The sequence below is a fragment of the Coloeus monedula genome (genome assembly GCF_965178545.1).
Source record: "Coloeus monedula genome assembly, chromosome: 3".
In the NCBI taxonomy this organism is placed as follows: domain Eukaryota; kingdom Metazoa; phylum Chordata; class Aves; order Passeriformes; family Corvidae; genus Coloeus; species Coloeus monedula.
Genome location: NC_138783.1, coordinates 93,240,784 through 93,267,009, shown reverse-complemented (window position 1 = coordinate 93,267,009; position 26,226 = coordinate 93,240,784). Strand labels below are relative to the sequence as shown.

Genomic DNA, 26,226 nt, shown 5'->3' with positions numbered 1-26,226 from the left:
TATTGCTCAATTAGATGTTTGTGGTGCAGCCTCTTTTCCTTCTCTTTGCTGTAAAATAAATCCAAAAGAACATTATAAATGAAACCCCTGTACATTTCAGTCAGCAAGATATTCAGTATTTCCGATGTGTAAAGGCAATGTCTTCCAAACTGACATTTTTTCCATTAGTATACTTAGAGATTTATATGAGATTAGCTCAGTTGGTTAAAGCATGGTGCTCATAATGCCAAGGTTTCAGGTTTGATCCCTGTGTGGGATCATTCCATTCACTTAAGAGTTGGACTTGATGATCCTTGTGAGTCCCTTCCAACTCAGAATATTCTGTGGTTCTGTGACTCCTTATGTATTCTGATGGCATTAAGGCAAAAGGAAGGAGAAGGATCAGTTTTTCATGTATTTGAGTTACATTACCAGAAACAGAATAAACAGTTCTTGCATTCTTGTGGAAACGTTAATTACTCACATGGCACAACATCATTACAATCAAGACAGAGCAATCAGTTCATATAACAAACCCTATAATCAAAGTAATGTAATCAATGCAAGTAATCAACTATAATAAGCAATTAAATACCTAACTGCATCAAGCAATAACTAAAATTATAGCCTTGAATAGTATCAGCTAATTGCATCATTAGAAACTTGTGTAAAAGCCAGTGGTAAGTCTAAGTTTTTAACTACACAACATAGCTATTGCAGGTATTGTGGGAAGGTCTGTAGCCTCACCCTGAGAGACGTTAGCTAGCAAGACTTGACTGAAGAAAAGCAGACCTATTCCTGTGCCTTGGATTTGTATTGGCTTGGATTTACTGTATTAAGGCAGGAGTAGGCTTCCTCACTGGAGCCTTGTGTGGCCTTATCCCCAGAGCAGCCAGAGCAGCAGCCCCAAGCAGACAGGCACTATGTCACTCAGCAGCTCTGCACACACATCTTTCCTTCTTGCCACCACCTGAGCCTGCATCAGCTAAAGGCACTGGAGCCACTGAACCTCCTTGGGAATGTGCAGGGGTGTCAGTTCTCATTTCTTCTGCCTGTTTCACTGCACTCCATCTGCTTGTGAAGGCTGATGGGCCTTTCCTCTCACCTTCGTGCCACAGAGAGTGTGGCCAAAAGTCATTGGGAGAAAATCACCTGTTTGAAGAGGACTTAATCTCTTCTAACAGATCTGTATCCATCTGAGAACAGACCTGTCAGTCCACATCAGAAAGTGACCATTGTCCAGCAGTGTGGCAGCTCCAGCATCTGGAGGCTTCTCATTTGACTGTAGCGGTACTACAAGACCACATACCTCACCAAAACAGAGTAAGACTGAGGCTACCACTGCAAAGTGTGTGTTTTTCAGCCATGACAGTGTACAGGTACTCTGAATATTTACTGGTTTGAAAGACCTGAAATTAATATCTAGTGCTACCAAGCATTAAGAGAAGAGGATTCTGTAGGATCTAGTCTTTCCGATTAAATAGGAATCCTAAAAAGAGCCCCTGGAAAGCACAATGGGAAGTAAATCTAGTTTGTGAGAGTAAAGGTTTTAAGCCCTACCAGTTGCTTTTCCTGTTCTCAGAACTGAAAATAGGAAATAGTTGGGTTATTTCAGAAATAGCAGACAAGATAGGCAGGGTCTCTAGGCTGCAGTGCAGCATTTCTGGAAGAAGATTAGCTCTTAAATTCATGCAAGGCAGATGTAGAAGCACAAGAAAGGGTAAGTGCTGTCTGCAGACTGCGGTGGAATTGCTCTCGTGGCATGACCTCACCCAGAGAATGTAACCAGATACTGTGGAGGCTGCCTCTGAAGTGCTTAAACAACACTGGGAATGTATTAATTGTATTATTACATTTAGGGGATCACTAATGTGCTGTAGTTACAGTAGTAGTATGGCATGGACAGAAGCATGTCTCTGTCTCACTCTGCATTGCTTTGAAGGGTTTGATCAATTGTACATTTGGGAACCCTTGACTCTTAAGGCAAGGGCAATATATGTAGAAACTGAATTAAAAACTAGCCAGGTCTGCACCTTAGGCAAAGAGAACATGTGAAAACCTAATTCTAGGGCTTAAAGTTTCTTAATATACCTCACTAATTATTGGATAAATTTTGAAAAAAATAGCAAAAAAATTGAAAATATTCTATTCCTGATGGTCTGATCCATTGCAGCCCTTGGCAGAAGCATAACCTTGGGGCTGGGCTGCTGCACTCACATAGGACTGTGGGAGTCCAGAAATGGTTCACTTTTATTAGCACTCACCCTCCCAAATCCCAGCCAGCATGCACTGTGCACACCATGACAGCCTAGGACTTTCCATGTTGATAGTCAAGGTGATGCCATCAAGAGGACAAAACATTAGAAAAAGTAGGAAACAATCACTAGTATCACAGGGGAGGAAAATGGCTGAAATGCAGAAATGGAAAGGCTTGGAAGCCCACTTGATGAAGTGAAACTGAACTGACACATTTGGATTCAAAAGCTGATTATGAGCTTGGTGACTATGAGATAAAAGTTGTTAATAATTCTAGAAAAAACTGTCTTGGTGCATGGTCAAAATGTGAAGTAGGTAAGGATTATCACAGAATGGTAGAATTATTTAGGTTGGAAAAGACCTGTAAGATTATCAAGTTCAACATAAACTTAACACTGCCAAGTCCAGTAGGACATTTAATTTTCTTCCCATAACTGCACTTTCCCAACTTCCTTAATTTAAAATAAAAAAAAAATTGTTTGTTTGTTTTTGTTTTACAATGCCTGTCTTTCAGTCATCTCTCCATAATGTCCATGGCTTTATTTTCTAGCACCTGGACTTGCAGAGTCACAGTGGTTTTAAACCTGAGGTTTTGTAGCAACCACAGCATTCCAGATAGCTGCCAGCCAAATGCTTACAGCCAATTTATTATGTGGGTTGAATTTCTTAGTGCGTAAGAGAGATGGAGATGCAATGGCAGCCTCCTTAGAATCCCCGGCACTGACTGAAAGAGCACATCCTGGCAAAGGCCAGGGGCTATCCCTGGCACTCCCATAAGAGCAGTCCCAGATATTGAAGGGGGAGAAGAGAAGCCCACTGAGCCCAGTGGTGGTGGTGGGCAGCCCCAGGACAATGGCCTGTCCAAGGAAGCAACATTTCCTGTGGGAGAACATGATGTGTCCTGCCCAGAGGCTCCTGCCACAGAGTGAACAGTGACCCCTCTCTTCCTCTCTGTCCAGCTGCTGTCTGAAATACAGAGGTTTGAAAATAATGGCATTAGTTACAGAAATAAATTTCAATGAGGCATATGAGGAATGCTATGTTAATATGTAAGCAAATTGTTTACAAAACAAACTATATGTAACTATATGTATACAAAAATTTAACATCTCATTAATTATGTGTAAGGCATTCTGTTGGATTACCAGAAAGTTAAAGATTCTTTAACAACACACGAGAAGATACAGGTCTTCAGGAAACCAGGCATTTTAAAATTTTTACTTACTTAGTTTTCTGGCAGTTGATGTGGGTTCAGTAATTGGAAATATGGACTTGGAGATTTCAGGGGGTATTGATTCTTCTTTTTCCATATAACAGTGAAATTCTTCAAGATAAATTGTTTTCTGAAAGCTGTTTCTGCTTCAGAAATTATAAACTGAAAACTGAATTGTAGGTTTATCTGCCAGTGAGTAAAAGCCCAAAACCGTTCTCAAAAAATCCACCCTTGCTTCTGATTCTAGAGGGTATGGTCATGTACTCTGTGTGGGAGTTGCAAGGCTGGGGAGCAAACTGAGGTATAAAATGTTTTGTTCCTTGAAGCTGACACCCCCCCATTGCAGTATTGGTAATACTGACCTTGGACTCAGAAGTTCCTAATACCCAACTGGCCAGAGCCAATATGGAAACTGTTCATAAATTTTTTTTAAATGGGCATTTTTCATTTGTTTATGATCGAAAGCACAAAGATGTTTGTATTAATCACTCCTGTGAATCCCTGCAATCTTCTAGCAGTCTTCCTCAGGAGACACCCATCTCATTGGGAGTGTTGTTGAAAAAGATGGAGAAACAGCCCTTGGTCAGAGAGAGACAGGAATTACAAAAGACCTGTAGCATTTCCTCTCGTTGTTTGTACAGGGTAGGATCCAACCAACTCTAGCTTGGGCCCCCAGACAGCGATCCAGTCTGCCTGCTTTCCCAGGCTCCTAATATGCTGGGCCCTTCTTTGAGGAGATTCTTTTATCTTTGGTCTGAAAGCTCTCAGGTTTTTATGCTCCCATGTGCCATGTGGTCTCAGCCACTGTGGAGCACAGATACCTGTGCTCCATCTAGCCCTCCAGAGGAGCATAAAAGCTAGTTGCTAATAACTTCTATTTGTTCATATTTGCGTGCCTGTTTTCAGAAAGTTAGCAGAGAGTGTGATCTTGAAGGGAGTTATAATCTCCAGAACACCCAGCTGTTGGCACAAGGCTGAGCTGGCACTGAAGGGTGATGTTTCAGTTTGTTTTTAGGATTAAACTTGAAAAATTTTGGCAGCTATCCCTCTCCTATTCATTGCTAGCTTTGCTGTAGATGAAAACAACTGAAAACAGAAAATTAAAACTTGACGCTAATGAGACACCAAAAACATTATTCTGGTTTTGGACTCCTCGATTTTATCTATATTCATCTTTTACATGTGACCAGGACAGTTCCGTGCTCCTCAGGCCAGCTGGCATGGTAAAGCCCACGTCCTCACTCTCAAAGTCTCTTGGAATGTAAATGGCAATGTCCAAATTACTTACTGGGAATGGTTCTTGGCCCATAATAATTTACAAATCATGCCCAGAAATTATTTTGGAAGAGTGATAGTTTGCCCAGGCCAAAGCCATCACCAACACAGTTTGAACAATTTAATGGGCTTGATGCTCGAGTTTCAGCCCTGGAAACATTCTCTGGCACTGATTAATCTACACCTCTATCAATGCAGCTATGGAAGCTAAGAGTAAATAAATACTGTAACTGGAAAAAAATAGCCCTCACTATATAATTATTTCAAAAAATTATTAGTCATGTTTTGTAAAGTATGGTGTACATTTCATTCAATAAAGTTTAAGCTATATCTCTGTTTTCTGAAAGTGAGCTTACACATAATAGAAACAGAATTTTCCCTATGTTATCCAAAATATATCTGTTCTCCAAGGAAACAAAAACTGGCATAGAAGAAACTTCTTTCTGTACCTCAGTTAAGAGCCCTTCAACTTCCTCACAGACATTTTATCAAATTCACCAAAGATGCTGTTAAAAGAATACTTTCCTTGCACAAAAAACGTACTGCAATGCTCCCACCATCAAAGAGAATGTGGGGTTTCTATTGTATGCTCTTAAAATAAAGAAATCAGCCAAACCAAAACCCTCTGTATTTGGACCAAGTCTTCTCTTCCTTGGCATAAAGCCTTCACTCTTGTCCGTCTGTCACTCTCAGGTTTTAATACACATATTGGAAAACTATTGAAATAAAAAATTCAAGAAGAGGGAAAGCTAGAGTTTGCCTTGTAGGGTGCAAGGCTGAGCAGTTCTGATTTGTCTCAAATTAAAGGGAAGTACTGGGTGTCCTGGGTTTTTTTGGGGGGGGGGAGGGGATTTTTTGGCACATCTGAAAATTTTCTAAACTTAGATTGATGGCATTCTGGCTGTACCTGCCCAGTATACACAAACTCAGTCATACATAATTAGCTAAGAAATCATCTTTTCCAGTGCTCAGAAGGATTGAATAAAACTTGTCCATTTTTCCTTTGCACCAATAAATAAACAAACCCAAGCAGAAAACTACATTTTTGTAGTTTTCCTCTTTTTACCAGCCTACATATTTTGTCCTCTGCATGTATCAACAGAGCTCTAACCAACAGAACTTTCCCACCTGCCCATTTCCACTCAAAGGGACTTACTCGAAGCAGAGAAAGGGAATGCATTTTATATTATATATTAATATTTTAATGAATTAATATTACACCTTAGTGGGAGGTATTACATAGCTCTGTTTCAATAAAAGTGGTTGAGGAAGTTCCTGGTATCAAAGGATATTAAATTAGTTAAAAAGAATATTGCTGCTATATATTTTAGAATTACTCTTAATAGATGAAATGTATATATATGCATACACACATATATACAGTATGTAAAACTAGCTCTGTCTCAACCAGTATTGCTATAAGCAGTAGAGTCAAGAAGAATCAAGGACTGGTAAGTACATACTATATTCATATACAATCTGTTGTGAGCAATATGAAGTATTTTAAGACCTGTCTATCAGGAATATTTTTATAGCTTTAAAGTATGTCTCATTTGCCTTTGGTATTAGAGACTCCTGTAAAGTCCAGCAGGTTCTTATGTGGTGTGACGTACTGTTGGATAACTTTTAAACACTTTTTAATATCTGTGTGGTGCCTTATTCGTATAAACACCTTAGCAGACAGACAGACTAGAGCACCTCTGTGACAGGAAAATGGAAGCTTTTACTGATGCAACTTCTTGGCATCCCCAGAGTACCTTTACTTAAAAGCTGTGTGCTTTAGGTGTTAAATTTTGTGGGTGTCTGGACAAGGCCAATGTTATCTAATCTTTGTTATTTTTGTACATTTGATCATCACTCATTTATTTTGATTGCACATAGGGATGCATTTAGAGAACAGACTGAATGCAGAAGGCTGGCTGTACTAGTGCAACAGGCTTGCTGTTCAAAATTAGGTGCATGAGGGAAGGTATTTGCTTGCCTTGATTGTGCATGCAAATGTAATAACTGTATTCACTGTGGTCGCTTCCACGTCACAGCTCTGACCTTTTTTCTGCACAGCAATATCAAGCCATAATAGCTGGTATGGATTAATCAATCACCTCTCTCCAAGGGAGCAGTCCTGCTTCCAGTCACAAGCACACTTGGATGAAAATTGTGTTTGTCTTCTCCACCAAAGACCAAACCAATAAAAGGACCAGTTTATTTTTTAAGAGGAAGAAGGTATAAGAGGTAGAAAAACTGTGTAAGCCAAGAGATCAGGGCCAAAAAGTAAGGGTCTTCCTATACTTGATGGAGGCAGATTAGACAGCTCTCTCTCTCTGCCTTTAAGAGATGCCTTACAAAGGTGTCTGAGGGGAGTATCTTAGCATTCAGGATCAGACTCAGCCTCATAGTGTGGTGTGGTGACATCACTCATCAGCAACCTGTAGTAAGGATATGAATGCCCAGAAGGTAAGCCCAGGGAGCATCTGTCTCCAGGTGCTAAAGTATATCTGCTAAACTCGTAACCTATGTCAGTTTGAGAGAACTTGTTAGTGTGCTCATACCCTGACATAGACTCTGACCTTCTTCACAGAATCAGAAGATTGCTGAGACTGGGCAGAACCTCTGGAGATTTCTAATCCAACCACCTGTCAGTGTCAGCTAGTACAGGTGTCTCAGAACAGTGTCCAGTCTGAGTATCTCCAAGGCTGGAGACTCCACAACCACTCTGGGAAACCTGTTCCAATGTTTAATCACCCATAGAATAAAAAAGGTTTCTTCTTATGTTTAAATGGAAATTCCTGTATTTCAGTTTGTGCCCACTGCATCTTGTAATTTTTCTGGACACTACTGAGAGAAATGTGGCTCCATCTTTACTTCCCCATCAAGTATTGATCCATATTGATAAGGTACATGGGAACCTTCTGTTGTCCAGGCTGAACAGTCCCAGCTCTGCTTCTCTTATCACAGATACTAAAGTTTGTTAATTCACAGACCATGTCCATGGTCTCTCTCATACTGGGGAGTCCAGCACTTTACCCAGTATTCCAGATATGTCTCACCAGTGTTAAGACGAAGGATCACCTTCCTGGGCCTATTGGTAATGCAGTCAAGGATACTGCTGGCTTTTCCTGCCACAAGGACACATTGCTGGTTCATGTTTAACTTGTTACCCACCAGGACCCTCAGGTCCTTCTCTGTAAAGGTGCTTTCCAGACAGTCAGGCTCCAGTCTTTTCTGGTGCATGGGATTATTCCTCCACAGGTGCAGGATTTGACATTTCCCTGTACTGAATTTGTTGAGGTTCCTGTGGGCCATTTCTCCAGCCCAGGTCCTTCTGAACAATAACACGGGTCTCTGGTGTTTCAGCCACTCATCCCAGTTGTGTATCATCTGCTAGCTAGCAGAGGGTGTACTCTACCCATCCAGTTCAGTAAATAAGATGTTACACAATACTGTCCCTAGTATTAACCCCTGGGGTAGACAACTATTAAGTCACCTCCAGATGGACTTCATGTCACTACTCCCAACACTATGACCTCAGAAGTTCTGCCAACTTTCAGTCCACCTCACTCTCCATTTATTCAGCCCATATTTCATCAGCTTGTCTGTGAGAATGAGAGACTGCCAGAGTGATTAGTGAAGATAAAGATCAGAAGCAGGTGAGCAAGGAGCTCCACTCATCCACCAAGCCAGTCACATCCTTGAAGAAGGTTAAATCCATGCTGACTACTCCAAATCACCTTCATGTCCTTGAGATGTTTGTAAATTGCTTCCAAGATTATTTGCTCCATCCCTTCCCACCAGTGCGTAGTTCCCTTGATTCTCTTCTTTGTCATCCTTGAAGATAGGATGTATCTCCATTCTGTTTAAATGTTCTTTAAACTGATCCCCCTTCAGCAAGGGTAATCCTTTCTTGTGCCAGATTTTCCCACTGATCTGCACAGTAGAGCAAGGCAAAGAAGGCACTGAATACCTTGACCATTACCATGTGTTTGTACCATGTTGCCTGCCTTACTCAGTAATGTGCACGTATTTTCCTGATCTCTCTTTTGCTGCTAATACGCTCATAGAAGCCCTTCTTCTCGCCCTTTGCAACCTTTGATGGATTGAATTCCAGGAAAGCTTTGGCTTTCCTAACCTCTCCATGCATGCTCATATAATTTCCCTATTTTCCTCCCTGGTGATTTCCCTCTTATCACACTTCTCATAGACTTCCTTTTCATGCCTGAGTTACATCTGGAGCTCCTTGTTTATCCACACAGGCCTCATGCTGCCTTTGCTTGATTTTCTGCTGGTTGGGATGAATTGTTTCTCAGTTAGGAGGTGGTGAACCTTGAATATCAACCCACTTTCCTGGACCTCATTGCTTTCCAGTACTGTATTCCACAGGATTCTTCCAAACATATCACTGAATAAGCCAAAGTCTCCTTTCTTCGAGCCCAGAGTTGGGATCCTGCTCCATCCTCTCCAGATTCGGAACCCCACCGTATCATTAGGGGCAAAGCTGCCCCTGACCTTCACATCCCTGACCAATCTTTCCTTGTTTGTAACCATGAAGTCCACCAGAGCTACTCTCCTTGTCAGCTCCTTGTTCTGGCAGAGAAACTGCAATCTTCTTAGACCTCCCAACCAGAACTGTCCCTGGAAGTCATGGCTGAAGGCTAATGCTTTCCCAGGACTGTGGAAGAATGTTGACCTAGTTCAAGATATGGCATGCTGTTCATGTGGTATTTGCTTTTCCTCTAGAGAAAAAGAGTTACTGAAGCATTTTTTATTACACTTGTGTAGTATAAATAAATATTTTTGGATGCAGGAAGCTAACCTTTCTCTAACCCTTGAGAGCTGATGTTCAAACTTGCTTAAGTTTGCTGGAGTAATCAGAAAGGCAAACAAGCTGACGGAGGAGCTTTATTCATTGATCTGTCTGCATTCCTGCCTAGCTCTGCATTTTGACTAATTATGCATTTTGGATCAGCAGATCTATACAGTTCACACTTCATTATCCAACAAGAGAATACTCTGCTTGTGATGTGAAGTAGTGCAGATCTTTCTGCAATTTCTAGGTTATTCCTGGATGGATGTTAAAGCTTTAAAATGCAGTGAAAGTTAATCAGCGAAGATTTCTGCTAACAACTTAAATAGTCCTTTGCTTGTAAGTTGGCATGGAAAGAGGGGATGGCAGATAGTGGGTTTGCATCTTCTGTCTCGTATCTGGTCTGACTGACATACTGAGGAGCAATGAGCGCTTGAATGCTTTTGAAAGCACAGATCAGGACTAGATAAGTGATGGGAAGTTGAAAAATTCTTCTTTTTTTTTGCAAACTTAAGAAATTCCAACACTGCTTTGGTATAGACATTGGATCACAGGGGACTCATGTTGTCAAATCCTCCCAAAACAAATATGGTCTAGTCCTGAAACTGACTGAGGTATGTACCCTCCAGCTTTCAAAGTGGCTGTTTGCCAAGGTCAGAAGCACACATTTTCCATCTGGCCAAGGATATTTCATTATGTTCTTCCTTTATATCAGTTTGTGGGAACTGTAACAAGCAAAATATGAAATATGAGCAGTGAATGCATCTTTTGCAATAGCATAAATGGAAAATAAGGCAAAAACAAACAATGTAAATTGCTTTCTCTTTATGCCTTAATTTCTTCATTATTCTTTGTTTTGCTTCTGGGGTTTGAAGTGTGTATTGTAAGTGGAATATTCAAACTCTTATATATTTTACTTTGTTCTCACCATGAATGTTGTTGAAATTCTTTAAAAACAAAGTCCTGTATCTTGAAAACAACCTGCAAAGTAAATCTTGGTGCTAGATAAGAAACTGTACCAGAAAAAAGAGTGACTGGACCATTCTCATAGAGCAGTACTATTTAACATCAAGTGTGGTTAAATGACATCAGGTGGTTAAATGCCAGGGGTGATGTCTTTTAGAGAAAAATAAATGATACTCACATAGCTTAGTGGTGGAGTGAGGATGGAAAATGTAGCCCTGAGGAGAGCCATTCCAGAAAGAAAGCCAACACGGGGGGTGTGAGCTGTTTACCCAAGTGACTGCACTAGCTTCAGCTCCACAGAGCTGTAAACATTCGGCATGGGGAGATGGGACATGGTGCCTTCCACTTCCTCCAAACCAATCCCTTTTTTTTGGCTGTTTTTCTCTTCACAGGAACCCAGACCTTTGTATAACAAAAGATGCCAGTTTTATTCAAGTGGAATAGGATTCCTCTATGATGCCTACCAGACTGAGGTAAACAAACTCACCTCATCATGTGTTCATTTCTGCTGTGCTGGGGAGGAGTGAGTGAGATGTTTGAGAGCATGTCTGTGCATGTAGGTCATGGGTAGATAGAAACCCCACTGTTTTTCTCCCGCAAGTGACTCCCTGCTTGTCCAAGCCTCTGATCATTGCAAATCACTATAATCAGTGAGGTTTTGAGTAATCATCAGTGTTTGAATCCAGTACATTACTCTGGGAATGGAATGATTCCTAGTCCATCTATGCTGTATAATAACTGTCTGGAATGTGTTTGTCACACTGGCATCTTCCTCTAAGAAGGTCTTTGTAGACTCCGAGTAGAATAGGAAATACCTAAATTAATCCATTTTTATCATCCAGAAGACTTCAAATCTCTGTATTTATCCAGCAAAGGCCAAGAACATCAGTGGTTTTAAATGCAGCTTTTTCATTATCTCAATGACATTAACATGGTCAGAAAAGTTCCCATATCCAAATGGCTAACCTCCTGAGAAGTCCAGATTTAGTTTCTTTTCCTATTTTATTACTGTGGTAAATTGGTGGGAGTGAATAGAAAAGCAAAATGGAGAACAGCTTAACAGTGGTATAACTTTCAAGAAGCCAGTTGTTCTCTATCACCATTCCTGGCATGGCTAAGAAAAGATGTATGGGGAATGTTACCACTGATATTTCTAGAAAGCTTAGCAAAGTATACTACCAGGTTAAGCACTACTTAAATCTTGCTGCTAGGGCACCCTGTTGTTGATTTCAGAAAATGTATGACAAAAATATTTCACTGATCTGCTCATGTAAAGGCCTACCTAGACAAACTTATGAAGTCTGACAACACCCTTTCCTGTCAGTTTTACACCATCTTTTTCTACAGTGTGCATGCACACTCAGACACAGACATGGCCTGAGAAACGCTTCTGGTTCCTGTAATAAGCATGTGGTTGGCGTCACACTGACCACAACTCCTTCCAGGTGACCCCAGCCTCAGGCTTCTGGCCAGATGGTTTTCCACAGCTCTGCTGATTCTCGGAATGTCTAAACTTGGGCCACCCAGAACTCCTTCCTTTATTCTGGAAAAAACACAACCCCCATATCTGTTAAAAGTGTAGGTAGTTCCTAATAACATTCTTGTCTGGTTGTTCACTGATTTAGAGTCAGCATATGCTAATTCAGAGTTAAGGATCCGTGGCATTTATACTTGGTTTTTGCTTTTCCAAAGGTAGCCAGGTAGTGAGCAGAGGACATGCTCTGCATGCCAGGCAAACACTTAAGTAGGAAAGCAGATTGTTTACGGAGTGCAAGTTTCCTTTTGATTGACATTTCTCACCTGTAAGTGGTCTCCAGCTCATTTGGTCTGCCTGTTTCAGTTCTCTTTGCTCAAAGCAGAAAGAATTTGATTTTCTTGCAATTACCATGAGATGAGAACGTATCTTCAATTGGTGCTAAGGAGATAATCAATCAGAAACATCCAGGACATGAAAAAGCTAAGTGTCTGGTCACTGAAATGAAATAATAGGTCTTGACGTGCAGAACACCCACAAATGGCCTGTTTCCACCACCCTTGCTCACACCACACACTAATTTGTTTATTTTGGTTTGTTCAGTGTTCTCCTAAAAAGGAGTGTCTTGTTCTGGGCATGTTTTAAAAGTGCGGTGATAAAAATAGATAACTATAGTAACTTCCTTGGCCAATAATATGTGTCTTGTAGTGTAGAAGCAGCTAAAAATGTGTTTTAAGATCATGCTGATCTCCCTGTTTTGTACTTCTAGCCTTCTACATTAAAAGGGGCAGACTGGCCTTATTATTGCTTGGAGAGGGAAAAACTACTTTTATTTCCTATCAGAAGTGGTCCCCAAACCATGCATCAGAACAAACCACTTTTTAGTAACCCATTCCATCTTATAAAGCCCTCCTATCCCAACTGTGCATGCGTAATGGGAATTTTAACTCTGCAGGTCCTAGGCCATTTTCACTGCATTCAGGAGGTCGAAACCAAAGTCTGAAGATCCACTGAATGCAAAAGCATAGGGCATCCCACAAATGGCTGTGGTAACACAACTGTGCTCCAGGATTGGTTTTCAATCTGCTTTGAGAAGTGCTCCTTTCCTGCAGTAAGCTGCAGCTCAGGCGGAGGACAGCTGGACTTCAGGCCAACCAAGCCGTTAGGTTACATTCCAGTAAGTTCAGACACAATAGAGCAATGGTGATGAAACAAGGTTCTGTCTCAGGATGAGATGCCCTTGTGACAAATGGGATGTGTTTGTATCAAGCTGTGAGCTCCATTTCCAGATTGCAACCTAGACTGAGACTGTCCTTTTATAATCTAACTTCCATTTTGGGATAGAAGAGCTGATTTGTATGAGGCACTAACCACAGGTACAGCCTTGTCCTGAGCAGTAAAGAAATCCCAAGGAATTATTCTAATCTCCTTCTAACATTAGTTTTGGCACCCGTCTTCCACTGCTCAATCAAATCCTGCTAAGGACAAGTGCAGCAAGTGTGAGACCAGCTGCAAGATGAACTTTCTCTGGTGCTGGGTGTGTGTGTTTAAGGCTTTCCTTTTTGCCGGGAACAAGCACATGAGGAGTACAGACTGATCAACAGTGACAGTTTTCATACTAAAAAGGATGCACAGATCCAGAACTTAGGACGTGAGAAACATCTGGTTTGACATCTCTTGTGGACACTATTCCACTGAGTAACACATTCATGGGTAAGCCAGAACTGTCTGATAAACTTGTCAAAAGCAGGCATGTATTCCTAAGCATGCTCCTTCTACTTTTTCATTATGAGGGGTTTTCCATTCAATAGTACATTTTAATTGCATTTTGTGAACAAAATACTTCTCCAGTGGTTACAGAGACTTTTTCCTATTAAATCAAAGCTATAGAAATAATGTATTTTCTGACTGCTAGCTTTTAAAACCTGACAGCTCTCCGGGATTTCAAAGTCAATAAGGTAAAAATCTCAGGGAAAAGAAAAGCCTTACATATAAAATATTTCAATTGGCCTGTAGTGCCAAATAGAAGTGATTAATGCTTACCACACTTAAGGAGTCATTAAAATGATTTTGTGTCTGGATGGAGAGAGGCTTACATGTGCCTGCCTTTATTGTTCTAACATCTGTCCATCCCTGCAATTCTTCCTCACATAAATAAACCTTTTCAGTTTTATAGTCAAGAGCCTGCAATAAATGGCGCTTATTTGCTGGAGTGCTTGGATCTTTTCTGAATTATTCTGTTTGTGAGTTTGAAGATTGTTCTTGTTGTTGTTCATAATTACTTCCTTCCTCAGGAGGGTTTCACTGAAAGTGGAGAGCTCCCATTTGTTGGAAGCTGTTCAGATAAATTGGCTCCCTAGCCATTTCCCCACTATAATAGACTGGTGCTCTTATCCACTTCAGTGTTTGCTGTAGCGTAGCTCCCCAGACCCATGGTCACTGCATCACAACTGTAGAGATCTGGGTCTCCTGGCTGCAGACTCTGGGTCTCATCAGAATAGCACCAGGCAGTGCAGCAAAGTGCTTGAAAACTCTGGCGGCCCTGGCTTCAGGCTGGTGCTGGGAGCTCTGTGCTCCATAGTGCAAATGCCCTCAGACTCAGGGGCTGTCATCCTGGTTAAAGCTCCTAGGAGCTCAGGGATATCCTTCTGGCTTGCAGTCATGAATTTTGAAATCTCAGGATCTTTCTGCACAACAGGTAATACTACTTGACAATGCTGTAGTAGCTGGGTTTTTTGTGGTCAGTAGGGTGATTCACACAACACTGAAACATTGAGGATAAAAGTTTCTACTTTTTTGGCAGGTGACATGTCACACCTTAAACAGCAAGTGCCAGCTGAAAATAAAGAGTAACACATGCTATTGCTGTGATCTGTACAACTGTGAGAAGTAAGTACCTGTGTGCATTCCATGGCCTCTGAGAAATTCTTGGTAAATGGTAGGGCCTGAAGAAGTAACACAAGGAGCTTGTATGATGAGAAATCCAGTTCCTCTGCAGTTGCAGTCCTGATGCCAGCATAAAATAGGTCAGGATTTGTTCATTAGTGTTGGCATTATTTCAGTTTCTTTTTCTTTAAATATATCCATAAGCTTTTTGCTACGTGCTCAAAACTGATCACTCAGTCACATCCCTGTTCAGATATACTGTTGGTCTGGCAATGCATTTTTCCCATTAGATTTGCTGAATGTTCTGCTTGACTCACCCTTTGCACGTCTCACTGTCAGAGAATCACAGAATGGTTTGGGTTGGAAGGGACCTTCAAGACCATCTAGCTCCAACACCCCTGCCAGGGGCAGGGACATCTTCCACTGGACTAGGCTGCTCAGAGCCTCCTCCAATCTGGCCTTGAACACTTCCACAAGTGGGACATCCACAACTCCTCTGGGCAACCTGTTCCAGTGTCTCACCACCCTCACAGTGAGGAATTTCTTCCTAATATCTAATCTAAGTCTTCCCCGTTTTGGCTTAAAACCACTCCGCCTTGTCTTATCACTACCTGCCCTTGTATATCATCTTACCATACACTCTCATGCAACCTCTGCAACCCTCTACAGTTCAGCCACAGTCACTTTTCTTTCTTTCCTCCTGTGTATTTCTCATCTTTCTTCTTTCCTACAACTTTTTTTATTTTGGTTTTGCCTCCACTTCACATGCTAGCAGCCCTGAATAACCCCAGTCCTTTGTAAGCCTCAGCTACTGTGATGCCAGACATGAACATTTTAGGCATAGGGAAACAAGGGTGGAACAATCAAGCTTCTACATAAGGCTTCTGCATGAAAAAGTAGCTCTTAGCCAGATGCTAATTCAACTAGAGAAGTAAAATGACATTTGGGACTAGAGGGAAGTGATCTATGCATGCATATTTCTTACGCAGATGGGAGACACAAAGTGAGTGAAGGTCTATGGAATGGATTAAAATCATGTAGAATCTTTTGCTTATGTAAGAAATGTTAAATCTGGACATGATAGAGGTATACAAAACAAATGGGAAAGGTAGACAATATTCAACTTTGGTACCTTTTCTATGACAGACAAATGATGGAACATCATATTTGCAATGCAGTGTGTATATAGTGAGAATGCTTCTTTCCATGGTACACAGCTAATGCCTGCATGTTAACACTGAACCAAACAGCCCAACTCAACACAGAAAAGAACAGGGGTGTTAAAGGGGTGAAAGTATTCAGAGTTGTCAAAAAAGGTGACTGAGACTGTTGCTTAAAGCATAAAGTAACCACAAGGAGAGATCAGGCATATTCCCCTTTCAGATGGAGATCCTCAGTGCCATTTTTCTAAGACATTCAGTTTGTTTGAAACACTTTGGGACTGATCACTGCTGCAACATTATTCTGCGATATAATTAAATGTGTATGTTCTGCTATTGTCAACATTCCTCAGTGGACAGCAAGATCTTATGGCACTAGCATGGACAAATCCAGGGTAAAGAAGCAGTCATGCTACTCTGAAGACTTGGCCGTTCCAGTTAACAATATGGCTAGAGAGAAGTCGGAGGAGGCACAGGCCCAGAAAGTGGTTTGTTGTCAGCCATGGAATAGACTGATATGAAGGCAAATCCAATTTCCTCAGCCTCATGGCAGCTGAAGCTGTAGGTTTATTTGGTTAAGATGGGCTCATGACAGATGAACTCAACAACAGTGGTTCTTCAGTGCCAGAACCATGACCTGAAGCCATTGATTGGATATTTCCAGAAGTTACTGTGCCTGGCTTGGTTCTTCCCACAAATGTTGTGGACTGCTCTGCAGAGCTTTCCCTAACCACCACCTCCACTGCTGCCCCATGCACTGGGGATGGAGGAACAGAAGAGTGAGCACAAACTGCTCACTTCTGGTTTCCACCATGATCTGATGGCAATTTCCTAACAGTGAAAAAACAGGCTTGGCATTTAAAAAAATCTTTCCAATTCTAATAGCTGCCCTAGGAGCTCATTTGTGGGCTCAAATTAAGGCAGGTACTGGAAAGAACTTCAGGAACCTGTGGTTTCAAATTCTGCAGTAGGGTATTTCTGGCTTTTGGCCAGACAATGAGGGGTATTTTCACCACATGCCTGATTTACAATAACCAATGTGGTGTAGAAATATGAACAAAGATTTCTGGATAGTATAATCCAGAGTGTAAAGACATATCTTCATACTGTACTGTGTTGCATTAATCTGGAACCACAGACACCATAAACAAATGTAGCCAGCTGGCAATATCTCCCTTCCTGTGGTTGAATTAATGCTTAAGCAACTTGTCTTCCCCAGTTTCTGAGATGCCAGCAGATTTCTAGGTGAGCTGGGAAAAAAAAGCAAAGCTAAGCAAGCTTTATCTGGTAGCTAAATGACAAGGGCAGCATCCATATACCAAGGTAACACTTCTGTTTAGAGACAACTGAACAAAAACTAAAAAACAGTCCATGCTGGTAACCACCACCAATCAGCCAAACTGGGGCTGGTATTAGTTGGACTGTTTGATGCTGGCCTTAGCAGAGCCAGTTTTTCAGCAGAACTTTCTCCAGTTCTTCTGAGCAGTTTTTGGTGGGGGCATAGATACAGTACTTTGCCAAAGAGGAAAGCAAGCAGGAAGGAGTCAGATCCTGTAGTGTGCTGTATTATGTGCAAAACCATTCCCACAGCAGTGATGTTGTCTGCATTCTCTTTCAGTTCAGACCAGTCCTCCAGCTACTATGAATTTCTCGGCGTGAGCAGTTGTCAGGACGTGGTTCACCTGTACAGACTATTGTGGTCCTCCACAGTCCTCAACATCATTGGCTTGTTTCTGGGGATTATCACAGCAGCCATTCTTGGGGCATTTAAAGACATGGTAAGGCTCACAGTCTTTTGCCTTATGCAAGGGCTTCTCATAATGCTAATGCTTGTTGGCATTACCAAGTGAGTTAAAAACAAAGAAGTATAAATATATTAAGGAGATGCTTTAAATGTGTTTCCTGGGTGTTGTGGGAGTCTGGAGTATTATGAGCCACTGCAGAAGTAACCAGTGAGTGTCACCCAGGTTCTTGTTAATAGCTCCCTTGGGGCAGATTAGAATGAAAAAACACTGAATGATCTGTGCTTGCAAGTAAACAATGTAGGGTTTATTATAGAACAGTTTTGTTGCAAAGGAAAACAGGTCTGGAGCCACTGTGGTGGTTATCTAGAGTAATACAACAACAAAAAGCATTGCAATGTGAAAGCGCAACAGCACCCAAGGACAGAGAAAAGGGGAAAAAAAGAGAGAGAGAGAAAGGACAAGAGTGTGAGGATCTCACTGCCCATGGATGACAAGACTTGGCTGCTGCGCAGTCTTGGTCAAAGTGGTGATTGCTGACCACGTCCATCTGGTGGTGGAGGAAATCCCGAAGAACTGGTGGAGAGAAATCCCCGGAACACATCCACTGGGTTTATATTCACTCTGGTTCAGGTGGGAACGGGCCAGATAGCTCCTGCGAGGCGGGGAGCTTGATATAATAATGAGAACCGTGGGACACTTCTGAGACAACACAGCTGCCCATCCCACCAGTGCAGTTGAGTCAGTTATGTCCCATCAGCAGAGATAAACTTGCTGAGGCCACAGGCAAATGTCCTGAATTCCTTGGTACTTTCCCTGAGGGAGGAGGGGGAGCCCCACAACCCAGTGGTTTGTGCAGGGAAGCACAACTTAGCATGACAAGGTGCACAACCCGTCTCCACAGGATCCATTTCCTGTCTCACTCACAGCCCATCATTCACCCTGTGCCTTATCAGATCAGAGGTTTAGCCATTACACAACTAAAAGTTCACCTTGTCCATCTCAACCAAGCACCCTGGGGTCTCTACAAATGGGGGAATATTTTGAGTCATTGTCCTTTAACAACTCAGCCTCTCTCATGGATTTATACCTTTAGGTAAAGCTGTTGCCAGCTGTTCACAGCTAAGTGGGTCAAGCCTGGTCAAATACGTGAATGGAAGAAAAAAACACAACTATGAGAACAAATCCTGGCAATTCACCCACCAGTTTTCCCTTCTAATTTGTCACTGAATATGTGGGCCAGCATGGAGTCTGAGGATGCTAGCTGGTAGCTAACGTGTAAAAGTCAAGTCCTAGGTGTGACTGTTCAGCCTTGTGTAGCTCTTTTCCCCAAGAATGGGGATGAATTCTGAAGTACCAGTCAAGTTTTTATTTAAACAGTTGTGTGCTCGGGACACTTCAACATCCTCTTTTGTTTCACTAAGGAATGCCTACTCCCTGTGCCATGACACCATGTTGTGCTGATGTGCACCACAGCATTCAGAAGAGGCTGTGTGGTGGGAGGGATTCTCCAATAAAGTCCCCCATTTGCCTAGACTTTCTGACACGTTAAAGGGCAAAGTTGCTCTTCCTGGGATTATCACTGTCTGGCCATGTTTGCCAAAAACAATGGCTTAAGACCAAGCAAGGGGTTCATGACTTACTAGGCTGTCAGGAGAGTAGTAGAACTAAATGGGCAGAGACACGGAGATGGAGGTGAAATGCAGGAACCAAAGGGAGGTGTGATAGCAGCATGGGTCATCTTAGACCCATGATGTGTCTGATGACTATTGCAGAAGATAAAACTGAATAGAAAGATGGGTAAAATGAAAAAAAAAAAAAAAAGAGCAGGGAAGAGAAAGGAAGAGAGATAGCTGAGATGTACATCAGGACAGGAGGAGGAGCAGACTGGCAGGAAGGGACTGCTCAGAACTGGGATCCAGGCAGGCTGGAGGCCATCCAGGCCCAGCTCTGACCACCCAGTATTCCTTAGCAACCATGGCCAGGCTATCTACAACATGTGTTGGGTGCTTAAAACCATGCTTAAAATAGAGCAGGGTCATATGAATTGTTTGAAATTCACCTTTGTTAATAGTTGCAAAATTTCGAGGAAATATTCCTCTGTCTAGCTTAAGCCAAACAAGCACAATGAGCTATCACATGTAAGAAATGTGCAGCTGAGCTGTCCTTTGTGTAGGGGACTCCTGCAAGGAACTGATAACAGATTGCAGCCAGCCAGTAAAGAGTTGCAGCTGCCCAAAAGGAGTAGAAGCAGTTTTCCCATCTTAATTCATCCCCTCCTTGTGAGAGGAGCAGAAGGGGAGCAAAGACAACCACAGTGGGAAATGAGGGGAAGAGCAGCTTGCATGGGAAGTGAAGGCAGCCATCATCTACAGTTAGTCTTTGGGAGAGCACTGCAGTTTAGTGTCCCTAAATGTTTTCTCCTGCTCAGCAGATGGGTGCAGGTGCAGCTGTGGGAAGCGTGCAGAGAGCCAGCCTGAGTCCACCTAACCTGTCTTGCTCAAACCTAAGCTTATATGAGATTTGGGCTGATGCTTTGATACAGCTCGGCACTTTGCAGGGCCATCGCTGCACTGCTTGTGAGGAACACCAAGCCAAGGAGATGTTCCTGGGAGTACTGCAGTCTCTGTGGTCTGGCGCATTCCCTTGCTGGGAGGCAGAGCCTGGGTCACAGTCTGGGTCTTCTGACTGGGTGGCATAAAACCATGGAAGGAAATCACAGCAGCAGTGGATGTGCAGCTTGACCCCAAGCTTAGCTGAGTGTGTCTGTCAGGGCTCCAGCTAAAAACCTGATCTGAGTAAGCTGTTCAGTGTCTCCTCTCAGTGTGAGCAGGAAAAGGATGTCATAGTTCAAGGGAAAGATGACTTCGTGTCAGTCACCTCAGCTATGTTGTGAAAGTCTTACTAAAGCAGCAATCCAAAATGCAATGACCGCCCCTTGCTCCTGTCTGTGCTTTTTCAGGGTTCTTTTGAGCTGATTTGCTAATCTGCTTCTTCCTTTCCTTACAAAAGGAGTAACCCTTGGGGGAAGACAGGGGCGAAGAAAACATCAAGCAGAAGAGGAAAAAAAAGGGGCATGGGACTGAAATAAAGAGAGAAAAAAAAACCATTAAAATGTGTGGGAGAACTATTTACTTTGTTTAGGATGTCACCTTCTCACATAAATGCTCACTGGCATTTTGCAGGGAGAACTGCAAAGCCCCCTGAAATGCCTCACAGCATTGCTTTGGGATTGACTTCCAGAAAACACAAGGCCAGGCTGACTAGTCAAACAAAAAACATCATGTTTACCTCTGGGGAATGCTGGCAGCCAAAACATGTTACAAAGGGGAGAGTTTGCAAAACAGTGCCCTTGCCTTTAAACCCATCATATTTCCTGGACAGAAAAAAAGTGTTGTTTTGGTTGTTGCGGGTTTTCTTTCTTGTGACAAATTCCCTGCAGACCCTGGCACGCTCCCTGTGGTTCTGCTGCCTGCCTGAGGGCTGTGCTGGCTCAGTGGGAAACATTTCATTCTCTCCTGACCCCCAAGGTGTCAGCTCAGTGGCTGCTGTGTCACCCGTGGGGCTGCCCTCTGTGATCTGCAGGGTGCTGGGGAAGCTGCAGTGATTACAACAGGAATTCTCCTTTTGAGATCTACAGTGTGCTTGGATATAGGACATGGAGGCAGTTGCCTTAAAGTCACTTTTAACAAAAAGCAGATTAAGATATTACATAAACAGATGTAGCTGAAGTACCCCAAATGATAACACACTGTGATTATTTCTTACAGAAATAGCAGGTAAAGAATTACATGGAAAACTTCACTTGCTGGTGCTGAGTTAATCTAGAAACTCCCTTCCCTGTCCCAGTATTCATCTGATGAATTCTGGATGTTTTTCTGACACACCTTGCCAAGGAATCTGCCTGCCCTGAGTTTAGGGCTGCATTAATCTGAACTACTGATAGTCCTGAGGGGAGGATGGGGGGGGGGGGGGGGGGTGGGGTGGGACGGGGCTGTCTTTTAATAATTTTTTAAATTAGTCTCCTTGCAGTCCTTAAAGGAATCTTAACAGGTTAAATAGCATTGCTTTATCCTCTCTCCTCTTCCCTCAACCTGCTTTAAAAAGGAAAGCAAAATTAACCCCTAATTACTGAGCTACTTGCCATGGGTTTATGTGTTAGCACTCATGCAACTAAAGGTGCAATCTGATGTGAAAAGTAGCTGGAGCTCAGCCATGAATTCTCTGGCAGGTCTGTGTGAGGCCAGTGAGCTGACACTGGCAGCACTCCCTGGCTAGTTCATAGCTCCTTATCTCTTTTGACTTGGGTGTTAGTGCAGTTCAGAATGTCTCAACCTACCCATGTATTTTAGCTGAGTAATTTAACATAGAGTAATTACTGGAATACTTGATAAAAGCATCCTTCCAACCAGCTTCAGTACCTGCAAATTGTTGCTGGCCCTGGGGTGAGACCAGATAGCCTGGTTAATAAGGTGCTTTGATTAGTATATTTGGCATGGATGACTCCCCAAATTTGTCTTCTAGGACTGTTGAGATGTTCATCCTTAGCAATTAGAGAGCATTGCTCTAAGGGGGGTGGAATGTGAGAGGACTGAGAGAGGTTCCCGAGAGAAGAAGCCAAAGAGGGTCAAACAGCAGCACCCGAAGAGACCCACACCAGAAAGTTGGTGACAGATGCAGAACAGGCATCTGTATTTCACATCTGTGGGCGAAGCAAGTGTTTCTTGATGCATTTATGTCAGAGGGATCTGATTTTATCCCTCCTCTGAGGAAGGAAGGGCACACTCTGGGGCTGTGGTGCTGGCCCCAAACCTTTGGATCTGAAGCAAGCAGGTTACCTGCTCCTCCCTACTCCTGAGACAGTGTTTTTTCGTTTCTCCCCACCATATCACCCAGCAGGGCATGTAGAAAGGAGGGTACCTTGCAGGTGAGAGTGTTTTGAGGAGGGTGCCTTGAAGATGAGAGACTTGCCTTCTCTCTTGAAATAAGCTCTCTGCCTTTGATCCCAGCCTTCCTCCATGCCAGCTCCTGAAATGCCAAATTTCTCCAGAAAACTAAGGCCTAAATTGTTAGATAACCTTATGTGGTACATCAGTGACCTAGATGATGTTTTCCTTGTAAAAACACAATTAATACACCTCTTTCTCAGTCACAGAGAGATCTCACACTGTCTCCAGAGGATGCAGTGGTTTATATCTCGCACTGATAAATTTGAAAGAAAATGGGGAAAAAAAAAAAAGAAAAAAAAATCCTGGCCACTGCTTTCTGCATTTGTCTGGCAACCACCATATTTTATTATTTCAGTGAAAAGAAAATTCCATGCTCTCATGTGGAGGAATCTGCTAACAAAAACAAAGGAAATAAAAGAAACCGCTGGATTTATATCATGAAAATACTTCACTAAGCTCTGTTGCTCTGCTGTCCTTCACAAATTGTTACATAGCACAGGGGTTTAGGGTTTAACACAAACCCTGTTTCACATTTAGCTTTTGTTCTTTTTTTCCTGACCAAGTTTTTTTAGCTGGTTTAATATGAGCTACTACTTCTTCCTGCAAACTTCATTTTGCGTTGTCATTAAAAGACAGGCCAATAAATTCGTGGGAGAAGGGTTTTATTCAGTAGGAATGAGGAATGCACATCAAGAGTGATGCTGGAGAGCCAGCAGCAAACTCCATTTCCCAAGTGAGAGGGAGTTGTGAAAGAGGAGCAACTGGTCTGGAAAGGGAGATCTAGGTAAACCTGTGTAGGAAAGCAGAGAGAAAAGACTTGAGGGCATCAGGTAGTTGCTATTGAAAGAAGTCTGCAGCAAATAGTGAAGGACTTGGTGTTTGGTGCTGGAACGAGTAAGAAGAGGCAGCCAAAGCTGTGCTCTTCAGGGTGTCTCAGATCTGGAGTCCTGCCAGCACTTCTGTAACTGTTGCCAGGGATGCTCCAGCAGTCTTTTTCCAAGGGAAGAAGATTAAAATAGCTGTGTATTTTTACTCAGAAAATTCATTCTGGATACACCCTCCTCTCATTCTGTCTGCTCCTTGGTTTTTTGTACTACTGGTGTTGTGTTGGAAAATAGAAAGTTGTTAAATTGTCTTGTTGCTTGTGTTAGGAGCAGTTCCTGCTCCAGACCCCTCTACACTGTGCTGATATATTATTGTCTCCTATGCTCAACAGGTACCTCTGTCCCAAATTGCTTTCAGTGCTGCACCTCCTCCTCAGATCCTGTACAATCCTGCCCAGCAGATCCTGACATATGCTGGGTTCTGTCCTTCTGCGGCAACAATTTCTACATATCCATCCTACCCGTTGCCTCTTCAGGTACAGTACAAAACCACACCCTTCTTACGCCATCAGAAAAGTGTAGGCTGCTACTCAGTACAAAATTTGCAGAGGTAGGGCTTAACTGGACCCCAGCTCCCAGGTTTGTCACTGGGATGATTTAGTCTGTGCCCAGTTTTCTAGTCTGTTCTCAGACCTCAGGCTTTCTCTGGTTGTCCTTTGGACTCTTACCTGCTGATGAGGTAAGAGTAGCCAAGAGTAGAGAGAGAAGGGGATAGAAACACAAGAAATAAGGCTGAAAAGGTTCATGTAAGTAGTCATGAGGATCTGTTGTGATTGTTCAGTCCTGTGTCCACTGAGAAACAGAAATGCATTGCATTTACCCCAAATTTTTATCTGCATTCCAAAATAAACACAGTTATTTCCCTAGATTTCTACTTTTTAAAAAAAGTGTGTTCATTTGTCTTCCTTCCGCTTCATAACATTCAGCGTCAGACCCCACCAGCTGTCCCCAAGCCAGGAGAGGTTAGTAAGAAACACTGGGATCCAAAAGGGAAAACGTAACCCTATTCCTGGGAAAAAAAATAAAAGCAACCCACCTCCCTGTATGTATGAACTCATTATGTTCCAGTTTGGAGAGAAGTAATTTCTGCATCAGTACATGAATTTAAAAGTCATCATAAACTTATTCAAAGGTACAAATGGTGAATGATGGAAGCAGGAATGATTAGGAACAGCCAGAAACTTAACTGTCGTCTGCTTCCATTGCTTGAGAGCTGGAGGCTGAATCCATGGGGCTGGAGGTCTGAGGTCTTCATGTTGCATCTAAGGGCTTCAAGCTGCTGGATTCAGACCTGCTCAGATGGTTGTAGTCCTTAATTCCGATCTCTCATGAAAAAGATCCATGATTACTTTATCTCGTTTTTAAATTCCAGACACCTAAAGTTCACTTAAAGCCTGAACCTGAGGGAAGCTGAGCCCAAGTCTTCAGCTGAAGTCCTTAGACTGGCATGTGCTGGGGAGGAGTGAAATCCTGACTCTTTTTAAATCAGTGACAAACTTGGTTTAAAGCAGTAGTAGGATTTTATCCTGAATAGTATTCCCTACATGCATTCTTTTGTTTTAATGAACCCTGCTTGTTCCTGAAGATGGGCTACTTCCTAAGCTCTATTTATTTTTCATGCCTATTTCATGCAAAGCCCCATCACAGCTGAGACAACCAAAGAGGGAGACACATGCCTACCTGTGAAATTTTCTCTTAAGAGGAATCTGCATTTGGCAAAGGAATAAGACCTTGCATTTATGCATGTATTGTAAGTGAGATTAATTACATCTGAGGTAATTTAAATTTCACAGTGATGCCTGGAAACGAGCAGCTACACGTAACCTAATCAGTCAGTCAGGTGCTGTGCCTCACCCAGGAAGCCAAGCATCTTTTCCTGCAGAAATTCCTGTTCTGCTCTATTGCCTAGCTGTCTGCGCAATGTCTATCAAAAACAACTTGGGTTCCAGGTGGAATCTGTCTTGTTCCACTAGAAACCATCATTGCTACACTTAAGCGGGTACTTTAGAACTAAAGTTAATGTTGTGCTGCAGTGCATGAGAAATCTAATCATGGGGCTTGTTATGTAACACGTAGCAAACAGCACAGAATTTCAATGGGGCTGTAATCCTTTACTAAAGAAGGTATTTTTCTTTGTCTGATAACAGCCTGCCAGCAATTTTCCAGGAACATCATCTACTGACATTTCTTTATCAGAAGAAACTCAGCCTCCATCTCAGTCCAGCTCCAGCTATGGTCTTCCCCCGAATGCTCCAGCCCTCTATACACCAACTTACTGCTTGCCTGGAGAAAAGCCTCCACCATATGCACCGTAGAACAAATAATTTATTTTAGTAGGTGGTAAGCTTTTATTTTGTTTTTAAGAAACCTCTGGAAACTGTGCGCTCCGCTTTTACCCACATCTCCCTGTGAGCAGGGCAGAGCCCTGGAAGTATAAGGGCAGGCACATCACCACTCAGTTTGCCTGCAGTCAGATGTACTAGAGCTTTCTGGCTACCATAAGCATGAGGTGTTTCCCTCTCAGTGCACTGCAGAATAGATTTTCTTCAAGAGGAAAAATGAAGAAAACCCTCTGGATACTTGTTCTGCTTTCATAAACCAGTATCGAGGGGTTTTAGCCTGTGTTGTCTGAGTGGGTAGC

The 26,226-nt window shown here is 42.5% G+C and overlaps 1 protein-coding gene across 1 annotated transcript in view; it reads left to right on the top strand.

Annotated features, from left to right (window-relative positions):
• The window catches only part of TMEM255B (transmembrane protein 255B), a gene marked incomplete at both ends in the record, with an annotated part of 65,571 nt that extends 39,671 nt beyond the window's left edge, over window positions 1–25,900 (top strand). The window contains 5 exons of the mRNA XM_082277365.1: window positions 10,883–10,963; window positions 14,768–14,853; window positions 17,629–17,788; window positions 23,918–24,061; window positions 25,733–25,900. Of these exons, the coding sequence (XP_082133491.1) occupies window positions 10,883–10,963; window positions 14,768–14,853; window positions 17,629–17,788; window positions 23,918–24,061; window positions 25,733–25,900 (639 nt within the window). The remainder of the gene's footprint in view (window positions 1–10,882; window positions 10,964–14,767; window positions 14,854–17,628; window positions 17,789–23,917; window positions 24,062–25,732) is intronic.
• Between the last annotated feature and the right edge of the window lie 326 nt (window positions 25,901–26,226).